Source organism: Budorcas taxicolor, chromosome 23, assembly GCF_023091745.1.
Source record: "Budorcas taxicolor isolate Tak-1 chromosome 23, Takin1.1, whole genome shotgun sequence".
In the NCBI taxonomy this organism is placed as follows: Eukaryota; Metazoa; Chordata; class Mammalia; order Artiodactyla; family Bovidae; genus Budorcas; species Budorcas taxicolor.
This window is the reverse complement of record NC_068932.1, coordinates 44744000-44765969: the sequence shown is the minus strand read 5'-3', so window position 1 is coordinate 44765969 and position 21970 is coordinate 44744000. Positions and strand designations below refer to the sequence as shown.

The 21970-nt window shown below is 47.5% G+C and overlaps 1 protein-coding gene across 1 annotated transcript; it reads right to left on the bottom strand.

Annotated features, from left to right (window-relative positions):
- Positions 1–317: 317 nt before the first annotated feature.
- On the bottom strand, positions 318–21755 carry FANK1 (fibronectin type III and ankyrin repeat domains 1). The gene is made up of 11 exons (XM_052660833.1): positions 21752–21755; positions 21345–21522; positions 16908–17032; positions 9345–9426; positions 8077–8151; positions 7224–7289; positions 4062–4227; positions 1223–1366; positions 620–697; positions 487–531; positions 318–383 (listed from the first exon to the last, which is right to left on the bottom strand). The coding sequence occupies exons 1-11, from the start codon at positions 21753–21755 to the stop codon at positions 318–320; spliced, it is 1029 nt and encodes a 342-aa protein (XP_052516793.1).
- Between the last annotated feature and the right edge of the window lie 215 nt (positions 21756–21970).

Sequence of the window (21970 nt, the reverse complement as noted above, 5' to 3'; positions counted from 1 at the left end):
GGAAGAGGGAGACCGGTGTGTGGCTTTGCAGCTCCATCTCCGGGACCTAAATATTCTGTTTCACATTTAACTCCAAGTTCAGGAAAACATCCTCATCCTGCAGACGCCCAGAGACAACACCACCACCATGCATGTTTAGGTAAAAAGGTGTATTTCAAAGTGGGAACAGTTGTATGTTACAAAAGTCACTGTGAATCTTCAACTAAATAAGTAATCAAATGTATAGCCCTCAGAGAAACCGAATTCCTTCTCTCCAGTTCAAATCCCGCTTTGCTTTGTTTCACTGGGCTTTGAGAGGGAAGTAAGAGGTTCCCTGGTCAGCGAATAGATGACTTCTTCAGCATTTGCTTTCTTTTCCTTTCTTCTAATAGGGAGAGGACATTCTAGATAAACAAAAACAGGTGCATGTAATCCAAGAGTTGAGGTTTTTAAATTTTTTTTTAATGCTACAAAATTAGCCTCAACGGGCAGCAACAACATCCCAACCTGTCTGTCGAAAACTCTGGCCATTTCGAGGACACCTTTGCCGAACTGAAAGACAAAACAAAAAAAAATTCTTTCATGCCTCTGTTCCCTCCTCCCCTCCGGGGAATCTTGAGATGGAGATGGAGTCACATACCTCATTTTTCACACTTGCGTCTGCCCCTCTGTCAAGAAGTAACTGGACTAACTCTTCGTGGTTATTCAGCACGGCCACCTAGAAAACAGGTCAACAGTGGGGTGTGAGCAGGAAGGGGATCTCAGTGCAGGCAGGTGCAGGTGGGTGCAGGACATCCACCAGCAACACCCTCCAGAGGCAGAGCCGACAGGGGCCACCGGGGCTTTGCAGGATGGGCGTGTGGACCCCACTGCACAGCGCCAGCAAACACAGGGGAAATGGAAAGGAAATCTGCTTTTCTCCATGTGAGACAACACGTCCGAGGCCAAACCCGGACAGAGAACAGCACTCCTTTGTTCCATCCCAAAATGGCCCCAGAGACTGGAGTTGGCAATGCTTCAAGAAATAGTTGTAGAAAGACTACAAAGATACTAGACTGGGCTCCCCCCCAAAAAAATGCCATGATGACATCACCATGTCTTAATTCACAGGCCAGTGGGGAATACATACGCCACCCAAACCTGATGCTTTTATGCAGCTGAGCTCAAAAGAAGGGCTCTTATGGGGCAGCTGTGACCTTAATCCCACACGTCAAGCCAGGCTGCTACGTGGAGCAAGTTGTACCATGAGAGGGGTCTTCCCGTCTTTGTCCTTCACATTCACGTCTGCGCCTGCGTCAATCAACAGAGAGGCAACTTCCTGGTTCCCCGAGACTGCAGAGACTCTCATGAGTGGGGTCCACCTGGAACCAGCATCGACAACGTCCACCTGCAGAGCCACAGGGCAAGTGGCTCTCAGCCCACTTTCTTGCCCTGCACATCACTCATGGGAAGCTTATAGAGCAATGTCTACTTGCCCCAATTCCCCTGATTTAGATAGCCGTCTTTCTAGACCTAGTGATTATCAGCTGGACTGTGCTGACTTTGTTCACATTTACGCAGCGAGCATCTGTGTTTGGGCCACTTTAAAGGGTGCAGACAGGCCCCAAGATGCTTCTCACCACCCATGAGCATCTTCATTTACACTGCCTTCAAAGGGAAAGAAGATGGGATAGAAAAATGAACATAATCCCCTTCTCCTTGGCCCCATGTGAGCTGCCTTATTTTCTCCTGCCTAACTTTCCTCTCCTGTTTTTATAGTTTCTGCTTCTTTTTTAAAGTATCTTTGTAAGCAACTGTAAGTGCCTTCTGGAACAAGACAGGAATATAAACACCCACCCTGATATTTACCAATAGGTATTAAATTTAAGCAGAAGAATTACAAGTAAATACAAAGCAACCAGATCTCTGACATGAAGTCCAGCCTGAAAAATTAGCCAACCTAATGCCTTGTCCAAAACAAGAGTCTGCCAGCTAACAAGATGGGCCATTTCCCAAAAACCTACACCAACATCTCACAATTTTGTGCTTTAAAAGACATTTTAAAATAAGGGAATGTAAATGTTGTCTCCTCCAATTCCATGAAGACCTCATCAATCCATGAGGCATGATACTGAAGGAAATGTATACATGTGCACACAGATGGATCCCTGGATGCACACACACTGACACACACACACACCTGATTCTGTTACAGAAGAATTACTCAAAGAAATCTATAGCTTCAGTAAAACATCAGACCAGAATAACAAACAAGGACCTGCCAGAAGAGCTTTAAGACCTTGCAGGTGATTTGTATTACCTTCTGCAACACCGTTAAGATTTGCAGCTCTTCCCCCTGCAAATAACAAATAACCGTTCTAGGCAGCAAGCTCTGTTATGGTTAAATAATAATAAAATAATTGCCTGAAATTACAGGGTGCTGTATACATTTTCATTGCACTCTCATGCACATTTTCTCTTTGGGTCCTGAAGGTGAAACAGGGGTAGCTATTTTTATTCCTAGTTTACACGTGTTTAAACCAAACCTCAGAAAAGTCAAATGGCCTTCCTGAGGTCACATGGCTCATTAAATGTAGAAATGGTTCCCCATGGAAATAAGTCACACTCAGTACAGATCATTCAATTCAAGAAGAGGTGGTGATGGATTTGCTCCCAGGCCCATCCCTCCATCATGCTGAGATCATCTACCTGCCACTTGCCAGCCACACAGAAATCTTCAGTGGACACATTTATGGAGCTGCAGTTCTACAGAAAAAGATGGTATTCACCCCAAATGAGTATGTCCATAACTGAAGCACAGAGAGCCTACACTTCCAAAATTCCAGTATTTAAATGTCAGTGGCAGAGACCTGCCCTTCTTTCAGCAAAGGTCAACCACCGTTTTCAACTACAGATTCTTACCGGGTCCAAGGCATGAGCAAAACTCGCCATAAACCAAACAAGAGGAATGTGCCTGTCACTACCCCCCAAGGCAGGTGTGGGCCAGCCCTAACCACCAAGGCACGCAGGCTGATCCTTTTGACCTTTTGTGCATGTTTCTAAAACAAAGAAAACAAGAAATGTAATAAAAGGGATTTATCTTAATGACTGAGGTATTTTTCCTTCAAGGGGCCCTCGCACTCTATAACCAGTGAGATCCCACAGCTTAAGCCTTGCTTGCCCTCAGCCACCCTTGAGAGAGAAACTGAGCAAATCTACAGACATCTTCCAGGAGACCGAACTCTACTTCCAAGTTTATTTTCCAGGTCATCAGTTTACCTTCTCAAAACCCTGCCCCATCTGGCGCTCAGCATTAGGACAGCATTTTGTCCATCTTTCCTTATTTCCATGCCCTAAAATTTTTATTTAACTTCTTTGAAGTCTTGAACGGAAGTTTTGAAAGTTTTCAGCAGTTACCGTAATTGAGCTAATTCTATTTGTCCAACTTCAAAATGTCTATAGATGTCCAAACAACTCTTCTACTTGCCAAGTAGGACTTGTACTTCCTGATGACTTGGAACCAGAAGCAACACCTGCTTCAAAGCAAAGACACAAGAGCTGGAATGCTCTCTTTTTGATATAGTGTTTGCTCTTTGGAAATCTTTTGTAATGATTCATCTTTAAAGCAAAGAATAAAAAATGATCTAATTCTAAAAGCAATAAGCTGCACTGTGACTGTAAGAGTTCTGAACGTCTTGGTGTGTCCAGCACCTGTGACAGTATCTGGTGTGTGGTCAAGACACAATCAAGCTTTGTTGGCAGATGGAAAGAAGAGATAAATGAGGAAACGAACAAAAGAACAAACGAAGCAGAAGCAACATCAGGTCCAGCTCTGGACTCATTCAGCACAGTTTCCTTTTCCCCCCACACAAGTTGAACCTCCATGACAACCTGAAGCCTCACTATCGTAAAAATCCTATCAGGATCTTTTTGGTCCCAAGGCTTCAGGAACATTCTTGCTCGTCAGTCAGAGAACTTCCTCCAGCATTGCTCAGTTCAACTAATCACAGGCATCCACATAAGGTCCTGCTTCCCCTGAACCCTGTGGAATAGCATCTGGGTTCCTAACTCCACGTGTGCAGTTGACGAGGAGGGTCCCATACCTCACAGCCGTCCCCTATCATCCACTCGATCACATTGCAGTGGCCTCCGTCTGCAGCCCAGTGCAGAGCTGTACAGCCTCCCAGGTCTCTAGTGTCCCAAGAAGCACCATGTCTTCGGAGATATTTCACAACATCCAGGTGTCCCGCGTAGCATGCGAGCATCAGGCTGCAACACACGGCAGAAGAAACATTTGGCTATTCAGTGCAGCTGCCGTGCTCAGGTCCATATTTAGCCTCCCTGGTTTAAACCTCAGAGAGGAATCCTAATTTGGGTGGAAGAGTCAAGAAAATTATACATATAACATGTATGTGTCTATCAACTAATAAATCGACTGTGGTATATCCATTCAATAGAATTCAGCCATAAAAAGGAAATGAAGTACTGAAACAGGCTACAATGTAGGTGCACCCTAAAACATTACGTGAAATAAAACCAGCCAGACACAAAAGGCCATATGTGTATTAGTTCACTCATATTAAACGTCCAGAATAGACAAGTCCATAGAGACAGATTAGTGGTTTTCAGGGCTGGAGGGAGAGGAAATGGAGCATGACTGCTAATGAATTCAGAGCTTCCTTCTGGACTGATGGAAATCCTCTAGAATTATAGAATAATGGTGGTTGCACAACTTTGTTAATATATTTTTAAAGGCTGAATTGTACATTTTAGCAAAATTAATTTTATGGCATGTGAATTAAACCTCCAAAAAATGAATAATCACTGTAAATGAGTAGAATGTCAGATTTGAAAAATACCTACCAGTCCATGATGGTATTCAAAAGAGGAAAAGAAAAAAAAATCTCACTGGGCACTATTAGAGATAACCATTAAATGAAATCCTTACTCTAAATATTGGTACTTAAAAGAAAATAAACATTTTATTGTGCTTAAAATAAACATTTGTGTTGTGTTTATAGCATAAAATGAGTCCATCCTCAGTTGGTGAGGGAAACCTCTGGTTAAAAGAAGACTACCAGCAAAATATAGGAGGAATGATGGAATTAGAAAATCACTTTTCAGCAAGTCCCAATTAAACATTGATTTAGGCAAGGATCGTGGTGGATGCTAAAATATTTGTATGAAAGGTTAATGGAGAATAGGATATTCACATGGTACTGAATTCCTAGAACATAGATTATTTCCTAATTGCGATCGGAAACTATTATCTTTACAAAAGAAGGGTTTAGCTGTTATACCCTAACCAAAGGATCAGAACTAGAATATCCGGCTGTGGGACAACCTGCATCACAGCCCGGAAAACTGAAGTCACAACACTGGCCCTGAGGTGCTCTTGCTAAAGATGTTAACCTGAATCAAATCAATCTGTTAAACCTAATTTTAACTTTATTAGGAACAACAAACAAGTTAAATGCCTCCTTCACACCTAGGAGACAGTTGAGCAGATCACAAACATAGGACATCCTCTAAGATAGTTGATCCCATCTCCTCAAAAAGTCATTGCTAAAAAAAAAAACAAAAAAATAAGGACAAAAAGAGAGGATTAGTTCACATGCACACATAGGTTTCGCCTTTAGTCTACTTATGAGAAGTATTATATTACGAAATTTCCTAATCAAGACACCTTTACCCTCCTACATGAGCCCCGTAGTTGGGATGGAAAAGACACAAAAATGTCTTCACATAAAGACATGCAAATTGCTTTCTTTCTACCAGATTTTAGCAATAAGGCTATCCTCTATAGCTTTCCAATTTCTCTCTGCTCTGGAAAAGTTCAAGGTTACTATCAGTACCTAGAAAATCTGAACAACCTCATTAGTAGAACAGACAAACCACAGAACCTATTTTGGAGGTAATCTTTTTAATAAATTTTCCAGTTTATTGTATAGATATGGGTTATTTCAGATGTTCTGCTTACTGCCTTGATTTTAATGGTTTAAATTTTCTCTAAAAAAGATAAAGTACCCATTTCAATGATTCAATCAAATGTACTTTAGACACAAACGTACCAATTTTTTTCATGTTTAAATTTTCTCTGTTATGAGTCATTTCAGATTTCTAGTTTTTTCCTCTGAGATTTGAGAAATTGGTCCATTTTATTTCTCAACAATTTTTATTTTCTAATTAATTTATATTTTTTTATTTCTTTTTTTTTTTTTTGGTACCTCTCAGCTTTTTCTTTTCTTTTTCCTTTTTCTGGCACTATTATTTTTCTTCACATTCCAGGATGTCTGATTCTAGGTGAGTGACCACACACCACTGTGGTTTAGTTCCAAAATTACCTAAGAATTACTCAAGACACTACTGTTTAAATGTGTAAGTGACTGTTTCAATGTTACTAAAATCTGTTGCTGCACTATGTCCAGAGGGCACAGCAGGCAGGCTTTCTGATTTGGGAAACTGATGTTCTCCTCATGGCCGACCAGGCCCGATCAGGGTCCTCTAGCTGCTCTTTACAGACCACTGTGCAGCGCAGACCCCTTCACTCTGCATCTGCCACATGACCACAAGCTCCTTGAGCAAAGGCTTTACATTTTGTTCACTGTTTTACCCCAGGGCCAAGCGTGGTGAAGCCTGGCATGTGGTAGTCACTCAATAACTATTGGTTGACTTGAAATAATTAACAAACAACCACTAGCTTGATGATTAATTTTAAGTCTTTCTAAAACATTCTCACATCACTATAAGAACAAGCGTGTGAGTATCACGTTCTTTTCATAAACTTCTCCTGTGATGCACTCAGTCCTTCCACCTCAGGGAGGTTCTTCTCCAGCTGTATTGCCATGATTGTTCCTCACTCTAGAGGCACCTAAGACTTTCCGTTAACAGAGTTGGGCAAAATGCAGTGAGAGCCCTTAGGGAGGGGCCAAGTGTCACAGGCCCTTACAGCCAAATGCCCAGCACACAGCTGGAGATAACCATTTCAACATCCATCATTTACTGAGCGCAGAGAGTGTGCTGGGCTCTGAGCTAAGGAGGGAAGACGCATTATAGTAGATATCCCCAGAATTACCCCGTTGAATGTAACAATAAGTAACAAATGAACAAGCCAGCTTTTGAGTCACCATCATTCCTTTGGCAACCTATCACGTCTCAGTAATGTCACAAGAAACAAGAAAATATTGGGGCTAAGTCAAAAGCCCTCTGGGAGTAAGCTGAATAACACAAGCATGGCGACCACTTAGGGCAGGTTCCACACCTACCTGTCCTTGCCACTTCCATTCTGCAAATTCACATCTGTGCCGTGAGAAATGAGGATTTTCACAAGCCTAAACAAAACAAATTTCAGTATTGCTGGATAAGCAGTTTTGATGAGTAAGAACCCATGATAACTCAGGAAAAATGAACTATTTAAGACCTATCAAGGCAACACACTCTCCTCCATCTTCAGAGGCAGCTGGCTTTAAAAATCAGGTATTATTAAACTGGGAAATCACCTCTCCACACCAGCCCCCCCCCAAAAAAAACCACAAGTTTTTGCCCTTTATGTGAATTATTTATTGAAAACAAAAAACTTCACCATATGAAACAAACCAGACTATCAAACTAACTCATTGTCACTTTAACAGCCATTTGAAATGTTTTCAAGTGTTAGCATTTAATGGAAATCCATGTTCTATTTCTTTCAAAATGGCATTTTAGTACTTAAAATATAAATATGATGGAAAAATATTAGTATTTATGCTTATCTCTGTGTAGAGAAAATGGAGTGTGTCAGTGGAAATTTTATCTGAGCAACCTATCAGAGAAGTTTGTTTTCCAGAATGAAGAGCCCTCCCCTTTCCTTTATGAGGAAATTAACATTCTGATAACCAATTTCCCCAGAACATATAAAATACCTTGCAAAATGTCATTGAAATGGCTATCTCTCTTCCTTACCATGAGATTATACATTAGGCCCCCCCCCTGCGTGTTGTCTGGTGTTATGATAAGAGCCACTGAGTTGGTGTTCAGCCCGCATGAGGCACAGTTTCGGAAAGAGAACCCCCACAGCCTTTCCCCTCCCAAACAAGGGGCTCCACCCTTCACTAAGGGATGAGGAGGGAAGGGCCATACCTGGTGTATCCTCGCTGGGCAGCAACCATCAGGGCGGTGAAGCCAAATTTATTGGGAACATCAACCTTCACGTTGCTTGGGGGAAAACACAGAGGAGAAAGAGAGATTAACGCGCCTGCACCACTTCCTGTGGATTCACAGCTGACGCCTCTTGCAGAGCACAGGTGGTTAGAATGGTTCATTTTCCGGAAAATTCCAATTCCTCCTGGGCCATTAAGTTGTTGTTGTCTTAGACTGCCCTGCCTAATACGTTAAAGGATCCAAATTCACAAGGAAAGAGGAGGAAATTGCTGTAATTTCACTTGAAATAGGCATTTTCTCCAATGCAGAACCATTATGCAATTCGATAAAATCCTCCACCAAGAGCAGAGCCCCCTAAACTATGGAGAGGACACAGTGTCTGCACTGCAGGCTCTCAGCTCCACCCGCCACACGAGCCTGGAATGAGGGAGAGCCACAGTTCTCCTTTGATCCCATCTCACCTACTGGGAGTGAAGCTCTGCTGCTCAGAGAAAAAAGCCAAGCTCTTAAATAGCAGCTTGGAAGCCGTGGCTTTTTGCAGGAACCTTCTCTTCTCCAGCTTACAGAGCCTCAATTCAGAGATGACCTTTCTTCTGAGTGAAAGTTGCTCAGTCGTGTCCAACTCTTTGTGACCCCATGGACTGTACAGTCCATGGAATTCTCCAGGCCAGAATACTGGAGTGGGTAGCGGCTCCCTTCTCCAGGGGATCTTCCCAACCGGGATCAAACGCAGGTCTCCCACATTGCAGGCAGATTCTTTACCAGCTGAGCCACAAGGGAAGCCCCATCTTCTAAGATGCTCAAAACTATCAATTCAAAAAGGGTCTGGGTAACCTCGCCCCCTTTTCATTTGGGAAGCAGCTGCAGATAGCCCATCTGTGGCATTCATGGTCACCATTTCCCCTCTAGGGTTTTATCAGTCATTTGAATTAGAAACAGCTGATTGAGTGATTCCTTAATTTCATCAGGAATTAGACATGGGCAGTTAGGGGTGAAATTTGCCCAAATGCTATGGCATATAAGCAAGAATCAGAAGCTATTTCTGGGAAGAAAATGTGACACCCGGACTTGGCACTTCTGTCTCCAGTGTTCATTAAATAATAGCATTTATGTGGGGCTTTCTATGGTTGTCCTTACGAACCAGGCTGACCTCACACCAGTCATCTGAGATCAATTTTGGAGCCAGCTTCTAAGCATTGCTGTGAATTAAAAAAGATCTACGTTTGTAAAAGGCAGAGTTCTCTCACCCTCCTTGCAGTATGCGCACCAACAGATCTTCATCGTTCACGTTGACAGCTCTGTGCAAGTGTTCGGTACTTATGGGTTCTCCTGAAGAAAGCAGATGGAAGGTGGTCATCCAAAATAGAATGAAAGGAGACACATTGCAGCTCTATTGCTCCTGCAGCCTCGAGTGGAAGTTCGTGTTCGCCTCTAAGAAGGCACTTGGCAACTTCGCTGAGTGTCTCTTACATGACATACTCCACTCCTCCTCTTACTGAAAAAAGACCTTGTGTTCACATATTAAGAGGAGAACATTTAGACTGTCCTAAAGGCTTGGGACGTTTTCAAGTTATAAAAGCACTGCTGTGTGGATGTTATTCTGATATTCGAAAAATAAACCTTTCAGATTTCTTAAGACTTCATAAACGTCTCTTACGAGCAAGGAAAACCTCCACCATCGTCACGATGGACTGGTTTTGTTTGCCAGGGAGTCACTAAGCCATGTGAACAACAAACAAGAAAAGACAGATGGTTTTAACATTGGGAACCCATCCTGCCAGTCCTTCCCTGGGAACATAACATCCACTTCGGGCTTGTGGGGGCAGAAGGGCTCGTACCCAGAGAGGTGGGACATGGTGAGAAAGCCTCACGGTGGGGGCAAGCCTGTGAGTGGGGGAGAGCCGGGGGAGGGTCCTGAGAAACAGTAGAGGAGCAACGGGAGAAGAGAGGCCGTTTGTGTAGCGACTCCTCGTGGAAGAGAACGAGGCAGAGAACCACGTGAGACTGCAGAACCACGTGAAAGAAGCCATCCAGCAGGACGTTTATTTCACGGCTTCATGTGTTTCAGCTTCCATGACTTTCTACCTTTGTCGATGATTAAGTTTAAGTGAAATAATACAAAGCACTAGAACAGCACCTGCACATTATTTAAGTGTCTTTAGCGGTAAGAAAAAAAAAGTCCACGTGCAGTACAGGAGACATGGGTTCAGTCCCTGGTTGGGAAGGTCCCCTGGAGAAGGGAATGGCAACCCACTCCTGTATTCTTGCCGGGAGAATTCCATGGGCAGAGAAGGCTGGCGAGCTACAGTCCATGGACTCGCAGAGTCAGACATGACCAAGCACACATACTCTCATGCAGGTAGCAGTAACGGAGTGGCAGGTGCCCTGGCCCCAAGCAGAGTGCCTTTCCTTTCAGCCTGGTGTCCAACCTCCCACACGCAAGTAGCATCCTACCTGCCCCCACAGGCATCGAGCTGATAATCCCTGGCTTCAGTCATCTCAAGGGGCTCATTCATCTAACATGTCTAAGGGACTTAGTCATGTATGGATGGGAGAGTTGGACCATAAAGAAAGCTGAGTGCTGAAAATTGATGCTTCTGAACTGTGGTGCTGGAGAAGACTCTTGAGAGTCCCTTGGACTGCAAGGAGATCCTACCAGTCCATCCTAAAGGAAATCAGTCCTGAATATTCATTGGAAGGACTGATGCTGAAGCTGAAATTCTAATACTTTGGCCACCTGATGTGAAGAACTGACTCCTTAGAAAAGACCCTGATGCTGGGAAAGAGTGAAGGGGGGAAGAGAAGGGGACGACAGAGGATGAGATGGTTGGATGGCATCACCGACTCTATGGACATGAGTTTGAGCAAGCTCGGGGAGTTGGTGATGGACAGGGAGGCCTGGCAGGCTGCAGTCCATGGGGTGGCAAAGAGCTGGAGACGGCTGAGCAACTGAACTGAACTAAGTAACGTCCATCCCCGGTCTTCACTCTAGGGGGCACCAGAGAGAAAGAGACACACACAGGCTCCTCCCCTGTCCTTCATGCTGTGGGGCTGACTTTCAGCTGTTATATTCTCAACTCTGAAAGAAAACATCCCCCGCAGCCGTCTTCTCGCATCGCACACCAGGCTGCCTCCTGGGGCTCACCCCACAGCTTACCCTCCCTCTTACGTCCAGCCTGCAGAGGTCCCTGGTCCCCTGTGCTGGTGGAGGAATGGTCCGGGGCAGCTCCCAGCACTGGAGCCCCTTTCCTGCCAGTTTGCCTGGACGAGTCTCCCTGAACAGAGTACAAGCCAGGAAACAGAAGGGCAGAGGAATGAGTGGATCCCTATCAGAGTGACCTTCAGCTGATACCCTTTCTTCTGTTCCGGTAAAATAAATTTAAGCCGAGTGAAAATCGTTCTTGAAACAACCATGTTGTCTGCTTGAGCTTGCCAACCTCCTTAAGATGTCTCAGCTACGTTATACTCCCCTGTCATCATCCCACATATAGTTTTAGACCCAGAGCCTTAAACAAAAGCAGCACAATAAGCCATCAGAAGGCAAGGCCCACAGCCGGCCCTGGCCTTTAGAGAGGGGTCATCTCTAGCCCCTTGGTTTCGGGAGGTACGATGGGAGGGCTCCCCAGGGAACATTCGGTGCAGTCTGATGATATTGTGACTGGTTGTCACAACTTAAGGGTTGGTACTACTGGCATCTAGGGGCTGGAGGCAGGGATGCCTCTAAACACTCTGCAGACCAGGGTAACTCCACAGCCTGAATTATCCAGCCCCAGACTCCAACAGTGCAGTGGCTGAGTTGGACACTAGAGTTGGACGGACTTAAAATGATCTATCCTTTAGTGAGCAGACAAAACCCAAAGTTCCCTTTCCCTCTCCCTTCCTGGAAAGGAGAAGGAAGGTGTCGTAGGTAAGTCCGTTACTGCACCAACGACCCCACCCCTGTGAATCGCAAACTTCAATTGCCACTAAAAACACAAAAATACATGATTTGAATGGAATCGTTTAGAGGAACATAGGAATTGTGATAGTCACTCAGTTGTGGCCCAACTCTTTGCGACCCCATGGACTGTAGCCCGCCAAGGCTCCTCTGTCCATGGAATTCTCCAGGCAAGAGCGCTGGGGCGGGTTGCCATTGCCTTCTCCAAAATTATCTAGAAGAACATAGGAAGCTCATCCTATTTCTACTGAATTTTAAAGTATGGTATCCTAACTCAATCCTATTAACTGAATCTAGGACTTTACATGATACATTTAGATTCTCCTTCAGACCACAGACCAGGACAAGAAAGGCTGAGGGAGTCATCCAAGGAAGGAGTGTGGGGCTTGACTAGATGCTGACGTAGCTGACCAGTCCACTGTAGGCTTCCACTCTTACTAAACGTTGGGTACAAGCAGACATCTTAAATACACATCTATGAACCCCAACACCTGCCAAGTGTGAAGTAAAAGGGGAGGCCTAAAGCTTAGGAGCCTTTAGAAACATGTTAATTTCTTGGAATGTGAAGGGAAGTCCGAAAAGCACACACAGCGCCCAGCACAGTGCCCCCTGACCACTTCCAGCCCACGCCGCCCCTCTTCTCTGCCCCAGCACACCTCTCCTCGTGCGGGCCCTCCCCTTCCCAGCCAAGGAGCTCTGCAGCAGGCAAATATCAGAAAATGAAGGAAGTTCATTTCACGCTTAGAAGCTTGAGGACCACGCATAGCAGAGACCAGGGTATCATGATATTAGGATGTAATTTAAATAAATGTCCCCAGAGGCTCAGACGGTAAAGAATCTGCCTGCAGTGCAGGAGACCCAGGTTTGATCCCTGGGTCGGAAAGATCCCCTGGAGAAGGAAATGGCAATCCACTCCAGCATTCTTGCCTGGAGAATCCCACGGGTAGAGAAGCCTGGTGGGCTACAGTCCATGAGGTTGCAAAGAGTCGGACACAACTCAGCAGCTAACACAACACATTGCCTGTCCTGGCTTCTGTAACGGGTCATCAGCGCCCTCTGAACTCATTCTGAACAAAGGGACACCTCATGGAAGAGAAGGAAAACAACACAATTGCTCACCACGCCCTGCTCGCTGAGCTCCAGCAAAAGGAAGCAGTAACTGTCATCAGGGATGTCTCACCATTAACTCACTGACCCTCTCAGAGCCCTGCTGGGAAGGCAAAGAAGTACCGAGTGTGACCACCAGCCCCGACAGGGACCACCAAGGCTTGAAAGGTAGCACTGGCTACAGGAATTGACTGAGAAACAGGAAAGAAACACAAAGACTCTTGTTTGCAGGGCAGAGCAGCTCCTCCCATCCCACTCTAGGCAGGAGTCGTGAAGAACAGAAGAAATCCCAGGGTGAGCAGAATGTTTCAGGCCCCCGCCCCCAAGCCCTTTAAGACACCCTGGGTCTGGCCCAAGGGACCTGCTGTCAGTACGTGCAACGGAACACGACAAAGGCAGGCTTTGCATCTGTGGGCCTGTTTCTCTGATGTTGACCTGGGGTGTCTCAATTCCAAATACTGAACTGATGCTGCCGGTGGTGAAGACACTCGTGAGCCACCCACGTGTGTTAGACGGGTGGCACTGGTCAGGTGGGACCTCGGGAGGGGACACCTGGCCAGGAGGAAGAGGGGACAGAGAAGTGTTTGGGAAGCCTCAGCTCACGTTCTCTAGGAGGGTCATTAAGCTGCAGATCCCCCAGCAGATATTGAAGCGGCGTGATAATACCTTTCTTGGTGGAATTTAAGTCTCTATTAAAAACAGTGAATAAATGATGAGCTCATTGGGGAAAATATTTGCCAATTAAGAAGCAGCAGCTGTTTTTCTTTCTTTTTAAGGGCCCAACTGATTAAAATTGCATGCCTCATTTAAGCAAGAATCTCCTGTACTTTACCTGGGGAAGGAAAAAAAAAAAAAAGGCTGAGCATCCTTTATTCAAACAAAGTACATGCTTTTGTAATTCATTAAAACACTTTCAAACCGAATGCAAATTATCAACCCACAGAAGCATTTTCGCTTGTTTTATATAATGTGCACATTTTTAATTCTTTGTTTAGCATGATCTGCCTCCTTAGGAGAATCTGCTTTGTATATTATAGTAACAGCCTAAGCGAGCAGCAGCCAGCCAAAAGGAAGAGGTACACAGATCCTTCCCACCCAGGAGAGGGCCCTGAGGTCTGGCACGCGTCCTGGAGGCAGGTGCATCCACTGTGACCCAGCACCCAGCTCCCAGGGCATCACCAGGAGCCTCTTCTCCGGCCCACCCTCATCCCTGCAGGAGGCCTTGTCTCTTGACCTGTGGAAGCTGTGGACTGCAGTGACAAAGGCTTTGGACCACCAGACCAGTTATCCACGGCTGCCTCTCCAAAGTCCACTCAGCAAGGAGAAGGCACACCAGGCTTGCACGCACCACCACTGTCAGCTGACATACCAAGAGCTATGGTGGGTGGGGGGGTCTTCTGTCTTCCTAGAACTCCAGGTGGTGCCCTGACTCCCTGTAACCTCTGGCCACAAGGCCCAGGAGCCCCCGCCCTGGCTTCGATGGGATACTAAGGATGCCAATGGCCACCAGAGGCCTCTCTATGCCCGGTTCCACTCACCTGGCAGGTTCAGGGGCGTCTCCCCAGCCAGTGGGAACCAGACCCACCTCCTGAGATGCAGGAAAGAAAGCTGAGCCAGTCAGAGCATCTCTTCCTCCTCCCAGGTCTATCTCGGGGCATTTTGTTCACTATCTGCCCACGCGTGTCTTAAGTCTTCTATAATTAGACATGACTAACCCATCACCCTCGCCCTTCAGCACACAGTAGGTGGAAGCCAGGAAAGACGATGACTATGTAAAATAAGAGGCAATGGAGTGTTGCTAGAGGCGGGGAGACCCTGAGACATGGCTCTGTGGTGGGGGAGGACCTGAGTGCCCAGCAGGCCAGGGGCAGCCCCACAAGGACCCACCCAGAGCAGAGCTCTGCCCCTGGAGTGGACGCGGCAGGCCCAGGAGTGGAGGGGAGGGCGCCCCAGAATGCAGGAGTGGAGCCCCCGGAGGGCTGCAGGGAGCTGAACGTTGACCTGGGGGAGCCGCCTGCCCCAAAGCTGGCCTCCGGAGCCTCTCTTTACCCAGTGGGCTCCCTTCGCCCATGTTTCTCCTCTCTGCTCTCCTCCCTTCTCTATGCCTTCCCCCAGCACACAAAGAGCTGCCTTTTCTTTCCCCTAAAACACTCCAGGAGTCAACAGCTTCCACAGAAAGGCAAGTGCGTTCATCCTCTCCAGCTTCAGGGCCAAGCCATCTTTTCTGACCAGAATCTTCGGAATTGACCATTTCACGTCAGAAGCCTTCTCTGAAACTGTATTTCTTCACAATCAGCTGAGCACTGTTTAGGGGGTGTACACGATGTCGCCACTCTCAGCTTTAACTAAATTCTCAGCTTGCTAAACTGAGATCCAACCCCCTAATGGCCCCCATGCAATGGAAGCTGTTACGAACCAACTCAAAATCTGAAAGATCTTTCCTGCACATGAAAACTTCCATGAGCAAAGGCCTTACAGACACAACTGAAACTCTCTGTAAACATATACACCCGTATTCAAGCCAAGTGCTACACCGAATGAAACTTGAAAATAACATTTAACTCACAAGAGGTGGATTCCCTTTACGCAACCGAGAAAAAGTTTTGTCTGTGTTTTCAGTGGGTGGGCCGGGAAGAACACTTGTGACTGTTTTAATCTTCACAGCATTCTGGTTCAAAGATGTCACTGCGTTACACACACACATTCAAGATGCTTTAAAATACCGATCACAGCGCTTCCCTGGTGGCTCTGTAGTGAAGAATCAGCCTGCTAGTGCAGGGGAAAGTGAAGTCGCTCAGTCGTGTCCGACTCTTTGCGACCCCATGGACTATGCGGTCTGTGGAATACTCCGGGCCAGAACACTGGAGTGGTTAGCCTTTCCCTTCTCCAGGGGATCTTCCCAACCCAGGGATCGAACCCAGGTCCCCCACATTGCAGGCGGATTCTTTACCAGATGAGCCACCAGGGAAGCCCAGCCAGGGGGCACAGGTTGGATCCCGGGTCTGGGAAGATCCCACAGGCCTCGGGGCAATGAGGCCCATGAACCACAACTACTGAGCCTGTGCTCTAGAACCCGGGAGCCGCAATTACAGAAGCCTGTACGCTCTAGAACCTGTGTGTGCTTTGCAGCAAGAGAAGCCACCACAATGAGAAGCCCGCTACAGCAATGAAGAGTCACCCCACTCAGTGCACCTAGAGAAAGCCCATGCAAATCAATGAGGACCCAGCACAGCCAAAAATAAACAAACCTTTAAAAGAGAAAGTATGAAAACAGAAAATATTTGCACTCCTAAATCGGCCTCTCGCCCCTCCCCCACTGTGTCTCCACCCACGGCATCCCCAGGAACCAGGTTTATGCGTCCAGTCATGACGATACACTGACGTTGTCTCAAAGGGACAAAATGCCAAGCGGATTTCTGCCCTGAGGTCACCCAGGTGGGCAGCCTGCTTCTCGGCCTGGGAACCCTTGAGGCAGCCCACACGCCCCGCGGCTCGTTTCCTAAGAAAGGTGACTCTATCCTCTTTTTTCCTGAATGTGCGCTCCCAGGGTAGTGCCAGCCGACACAAAAACAGGTCTCACTTTTGTCTGAGCATAACGCGACTTCCCCTGTGGGATGGCCAGGCCCGGACAGCGAACAATGTTATCACGGCGTTCAAAAACGGAGCGGTTTCTGCGACCGGTCAGGCCGAGCAGAAAGCAGAGCGTCTTCCCCTCATGCTGGCCGGGCACCGTTAGACAAATGGGCTCCAAGTTCTGAATACTCACGGGTCGTGGATACCGAGACCACCGGGCTGTACGCGTACTCTCCGGAGGGGCTGGTGACCTTCAGCCGAAATCGGTACAGGGTCCGCGGTTCCAGGCCTTCCACCACGTGCTTGGTCGCGTAGCCCCTAGATGGGAGGGAGACCCGCGGTGAAGACAGCCGTCATGGAGGCTGCGTCCTCCAGAGCTACCAGAAGGGTGGCTAGAAGGGTTTCTGAGCACTGACTACCCGCAGGGAGGAGCTCACCTGGACGGCTGGCCGTCTCTCACCTTGGGCTGAACTCTTGGGTACAAAGGACAAACCAGGCGTCCGCTCCTGCCCCCCAGGTGCCCTCCACCCCAGTCTCCTTCCTGCAGGCAGACACACAGCTGGCACGTGACTGTGCAGAGAAAGTCCCCTACACGAGAACCTTCAAGCTGTGAACTTGCAAAGACGTGAACGTGTGCTCATATGTCCCACCATGCCAGTTGTTAGTTTACATGTCTGGCGTACATTGTCACGTGTGTGCACGCTCGACAAGAAGCTGTGCTTTTGTGTGCTCTTGTTTGCTGAGTTGTGTATCATTTACGTGACAAGCGTGACAAACCTGTTACGATACTAGTGAGCCGGTTGTGCTGGTTGAGCACCGAGGCTAACTTTGCTGGACTCACAAAATGGACTGACCAACTCCCTGCCCCTGCAGGGAGAGGACGTGAGGAAGAAGAGGGTGTGAGGAAGGAGGGGACGTGAGGAGGGAGCTGCTGGGGAGACGGGCGTGCAGGAAGGGTGTGCTCATCACGCCCCGCAGTCCGTCTCAGCTGGGAAACGTTTGTGGGAAGTGGGTGCTGAGCGCTTGGAGGACAGAAAGCTGGCCAGAGGCTGCGACGGAAACCTGTAGGCCTCCAGAGGCAAGGGTGGGGATCAGAGCATTTGGAGCCACAAAACGAGCCCGGGAAAAGGCAGGCAGGCCATGCTGCTGGCTCAGGACTCAGAGAAGGTGCTGGGAGGCAGGGCCAGGGGCCTGTGTGTCTGACTCGCCACGCTTTCTAGGACGCCAGGTCTCCAAAAGCCCACAGACTTGTATGTCATCCCAGCGGTGCTCCCAACCTCGAGTTGTCCACAGATGCCCCCTGCTATCCTCCTTCTCTCACATCCCGCGCCTGGTCCACCAGCAAAAGTTTTCAAAATGGTCTTTAAAAAACCTGAATTCACCACTCTGTCGTCTCCCACCTAAATTATTTACAGACGCTCCCCAGTTAGTCCTCCCTGCTGTGGCCGCCTCGGCTCCTCCCTCAGCAGCCAGAGTGATCCTCCCGGGGTGAGACCACCATGCCCTCCACGGTTTATGGGGGCCCAGAGGCTTCTCCCCTGGCAGAGGGGCAGCCCCCGGGACCCCGGGGGTCTCCTCCCTGGCCCAGCCCCTGTCACCCCTCTCATTCACTCCACTGCTCAGCGTTTCTGGGACTCCAGGCATTTTCACCAGCTGTGTCTTCTGCCCGGGACGTTCTTCCAGACACTCACAGACACCCCTCCCTTGCTCCTTCATACGGATGTCACCTGCTCAGTGAAGCCTTCACCTCCACGCCAAGCCCCTGGCTTCTCCTCCTCAGTACTCACCACCATCCAACACACTGTGTTTTCACTTCTGCCCCTTCCTTACCATTCATCTTCCTCATCACGAGGGAGGAATTAGGATCTGTTTGTCCAGTGCGGTATCCCCAGCAACCAGAACAATGTCTGGCACATAGTAGGTGCTGATTGAATGAATGAATGAAATGCATGAGAGGGGAAATGACTATTAGAGGAATTTAGAGGGGTAGATAATAGGAGAGCAAAAGGAACGTCTCAGTCAAGACAGAACCTGACTTGGGTGGAGCGAAGGATGGAGCAGGGTGGGAGGGAAGATTGTTCTGAACAGGGAAAACAGCTGAACACACGTGCAAGAAAATTCAAGGCGTCATCCAGGGACGTGAAGCAGATTTCACTGGACGATTCATGCTCAGAAATAAGAGACAGGAAGAAAGACAGGTGGTGGGCAAACTGAAGAGCATCCAGTGTTAGTCTGCAGGAGTCTGACCTTCACCCTGCAAGCAATGGAAACGCATTGCAGGCAACGTGACAAGAGGAAGGTTAAAAAAGAAAATGTGGGATTTGGACAATTACACAGCAACTAAAAGGGATGTGGACAATTACATCAGCCACTGTGGACAGCTGTAGGACCTGGGAACTCAGCAGTGACAACTCAGAAAACAGATCCTCCTTGCAGCCTCGCAAGGGACATGCTGGAGTTGAACAAAAGAAAGCACAGAAAGGATGTGCAGAGGGAGAACTCACAAAAGCTAGATCACAGGCTGTGAGAAGGAGCGCCAGCATCGATCCTAGACTGGCCAGCGGGGCAGAAGAACAGAAAGTGACGGGTCGAAACGAAGTTCTTAAATCCACAAGCCCAAGGTCAGGTAGTCTAGGTCGCCGCTTTTTTAAAGAAAGGCATTTCCTAGTTTTAACGACGATACACCCAGGGGGAAAGGGATGGAACCAAGAAAAGGTCAAGATTAACATGGTCGCACTCTGCCACCTAGCGTCAAGGCTTGTGCTAATCCTCTGCGGTAGCTTGAGCGTCTCACGATGGTGGCTCAGGGTTGGGGGTCTGAAGGCCTCCGGGACAGGTCCTGAAATACCAGGCAACCAACCAGCTGAGCTTCCAGGCCAGGCAGCACTCAGATCTCTGAGAAACCCAGGCTGGAGGCCAGTGGACCTGACTGCTCACCCAGCACAGGAGAAATGGAGGCGGGAAGTAAAGGAGCCCCTAGGAGAGTCCCACCTGACGTCTCCAAGCTCGGCTCACGATACCAAGAGAGACAGCAGGAAAGAAATTGAATCTTTTTCTCTATATATAGGGATACTTATTATATCATCATTCATGCTTTGGGGTGGATTTGCTTTTTTCAGGTACGTGCATGCATTTTTTTTTTTTCTAGGTACAAAGAATCATTCATCAAATCACAAGGATACCGTGGTTAGGGTTTGTACCCTCACCACAATGCCACCTTGAGCGAAGTCCAGCCAAGTGCTGGAACTGTTCTGCATCACGACCTCATCATCGCCAGGATGGTGACTCTGCCCTACAGCTTTCCCTGACGTCCCCACTGGGGAAAGTGTGAGAGGTTCGCGGGATCGCTCTACACGATTTCTCACAGCCAGATGTGAAGCTGCGATTATGTCAAAATTAAAAGTTACATATAAACCCAACTGGTACCTCATTTTCAGTCTTATTCCTGAAACACAAGTCATTTTACAAGTAGTAGAGCTGGCAAAGGAAGAAATAAGGATTGAAGTAAAAGCTAAGGGGGTGGGGGGGAACAAACGACTTCTTGATGCAAGTATTTTGAGGGCCTCCTGTGTGCCGACACTGTCTGGGAGCTGGGGAGAAAGCCTGAAGCAAAGCAGGAATCTTACCTGCCTCTCGTTTAGATGCTGGGGTGCGGGGAGACAGAAAATGAAGAGACCAACGGCAAAGTGGCTCCAGCAGAGCCAGACGTCACGAGAAAATGAAACCCGGTCACAGCAGAGAGGAGAGCGGGCTGGAGGGACAGCTACCTCGGGGGGCCTCTTGAGGAGGGGCCAGTATTTGATATGACACGTGCGTGGTGTGGAGGAACCAGCTGTGTTAAAAACAGAAGGAGCACTTCGCCGGTGGCGGAGTGGATAAGAGCTCGCCTGCCAAAGCAGAGGACATGGGTTCGATCCCTGGTCCCAGAAGATTCCACATGCTGCTGAGCAACTAAGCCTGTGTGCCGCAAGTACTGAACCCAAGCGCCACAACTACTGAGCCTGCATGCCTAGCGCCTATGCTCTGCCACTGGAAAAGTCATCTCAATGAGAAAAAGTTATCTCATCTCCAGCGGACTGCAAAGAAGAGTAGCCCCCCACTAGCCGCAACGAGTGAAAGCCCGTGCAAAGCCATGAAGATCCAGTGCAGCCGCAAAAAATAAAATAAATAAATAAAAACAGAAGGAAACGCATTCAAGGGGAAGGCGAAAAGCCAGGCCCTGATGGAGGCGAAACAGAGGTGGCAGGTGGGTTGGAAGAGTCAGCGAGGGACCAGTGATGCAACGTGAGTGTCAGGGAGTTGTCACACCTGTGCCCAGGGCAGCCTGATGGGAACCTCAAGCAATTTCATCCAACTCTCCTCTGATTCTGTCTCCACATTTTGGATTTGAAATATACACCATTAGAATATTTCAGAAGCCTACGGAGCTCTCAGAGGTCTATGAGGTTTAATATCAAAGCGACTGCTCACCCTTCTTTTCTGAAATTCATCCTTCACAGAAAGAATGGATGCAATGATGCTCTCTCATCCTTTTAATTTCAAAAAACAAGTCTTCTTGGAGACAACAGAAACCAATCCAGCTAATCAAGAAACCAAAGCAAAATATTAAGCAATTCAACATTGCACCTACGTATAAATGATACCATAAGTGTGCAATTTGGGGTCCTCTTCTTCGATAGAAAACCTGAACCATTGTTCCTGGGGCCCCTGCCGCTTTGCTTTCTTCTCCAGATCCCAGTATAGTTCAATGCTGTGATGAGTCACTTTGCCCACAACAGGCGGATGAGGCTTTGAGGATGATGCGATTTCTAGAAAAGAAAACGATACAGTATTTCAGGGCTGTTTTCCCATAAGGACAAGAGAGACTGGCTGAGTGTGTTATAGCTACTCAAAGACCAGCTGTGTTTTCCTCTACATCAGGCATACTGTAGGTATGTCTCCCTATGGTTTGAAGAACCTTGGAAAAGCATTAAGTGATAGAAAATTCAGCTGATGCAGTGAGCTGCCACGTTCATCAATGAGGTGACTGCATCTTACCCATCGACCTCACACTCCATCCATGGACCTTTCCAAAAGGTTGGTTAACTTATGGAACAAATTAGGATGTTCTCTGAGCTGATGAAACTCAGTTTGCCGCTATCATCCTTCAGTGAATTGGCTGGTAAGCAAACTCAGTAGACAAATGAAATCACTGGTCCAAATATTTGTAAGACAGATGACAAAGGGTTGATACCGATTCTATATAAACAGCTCTTA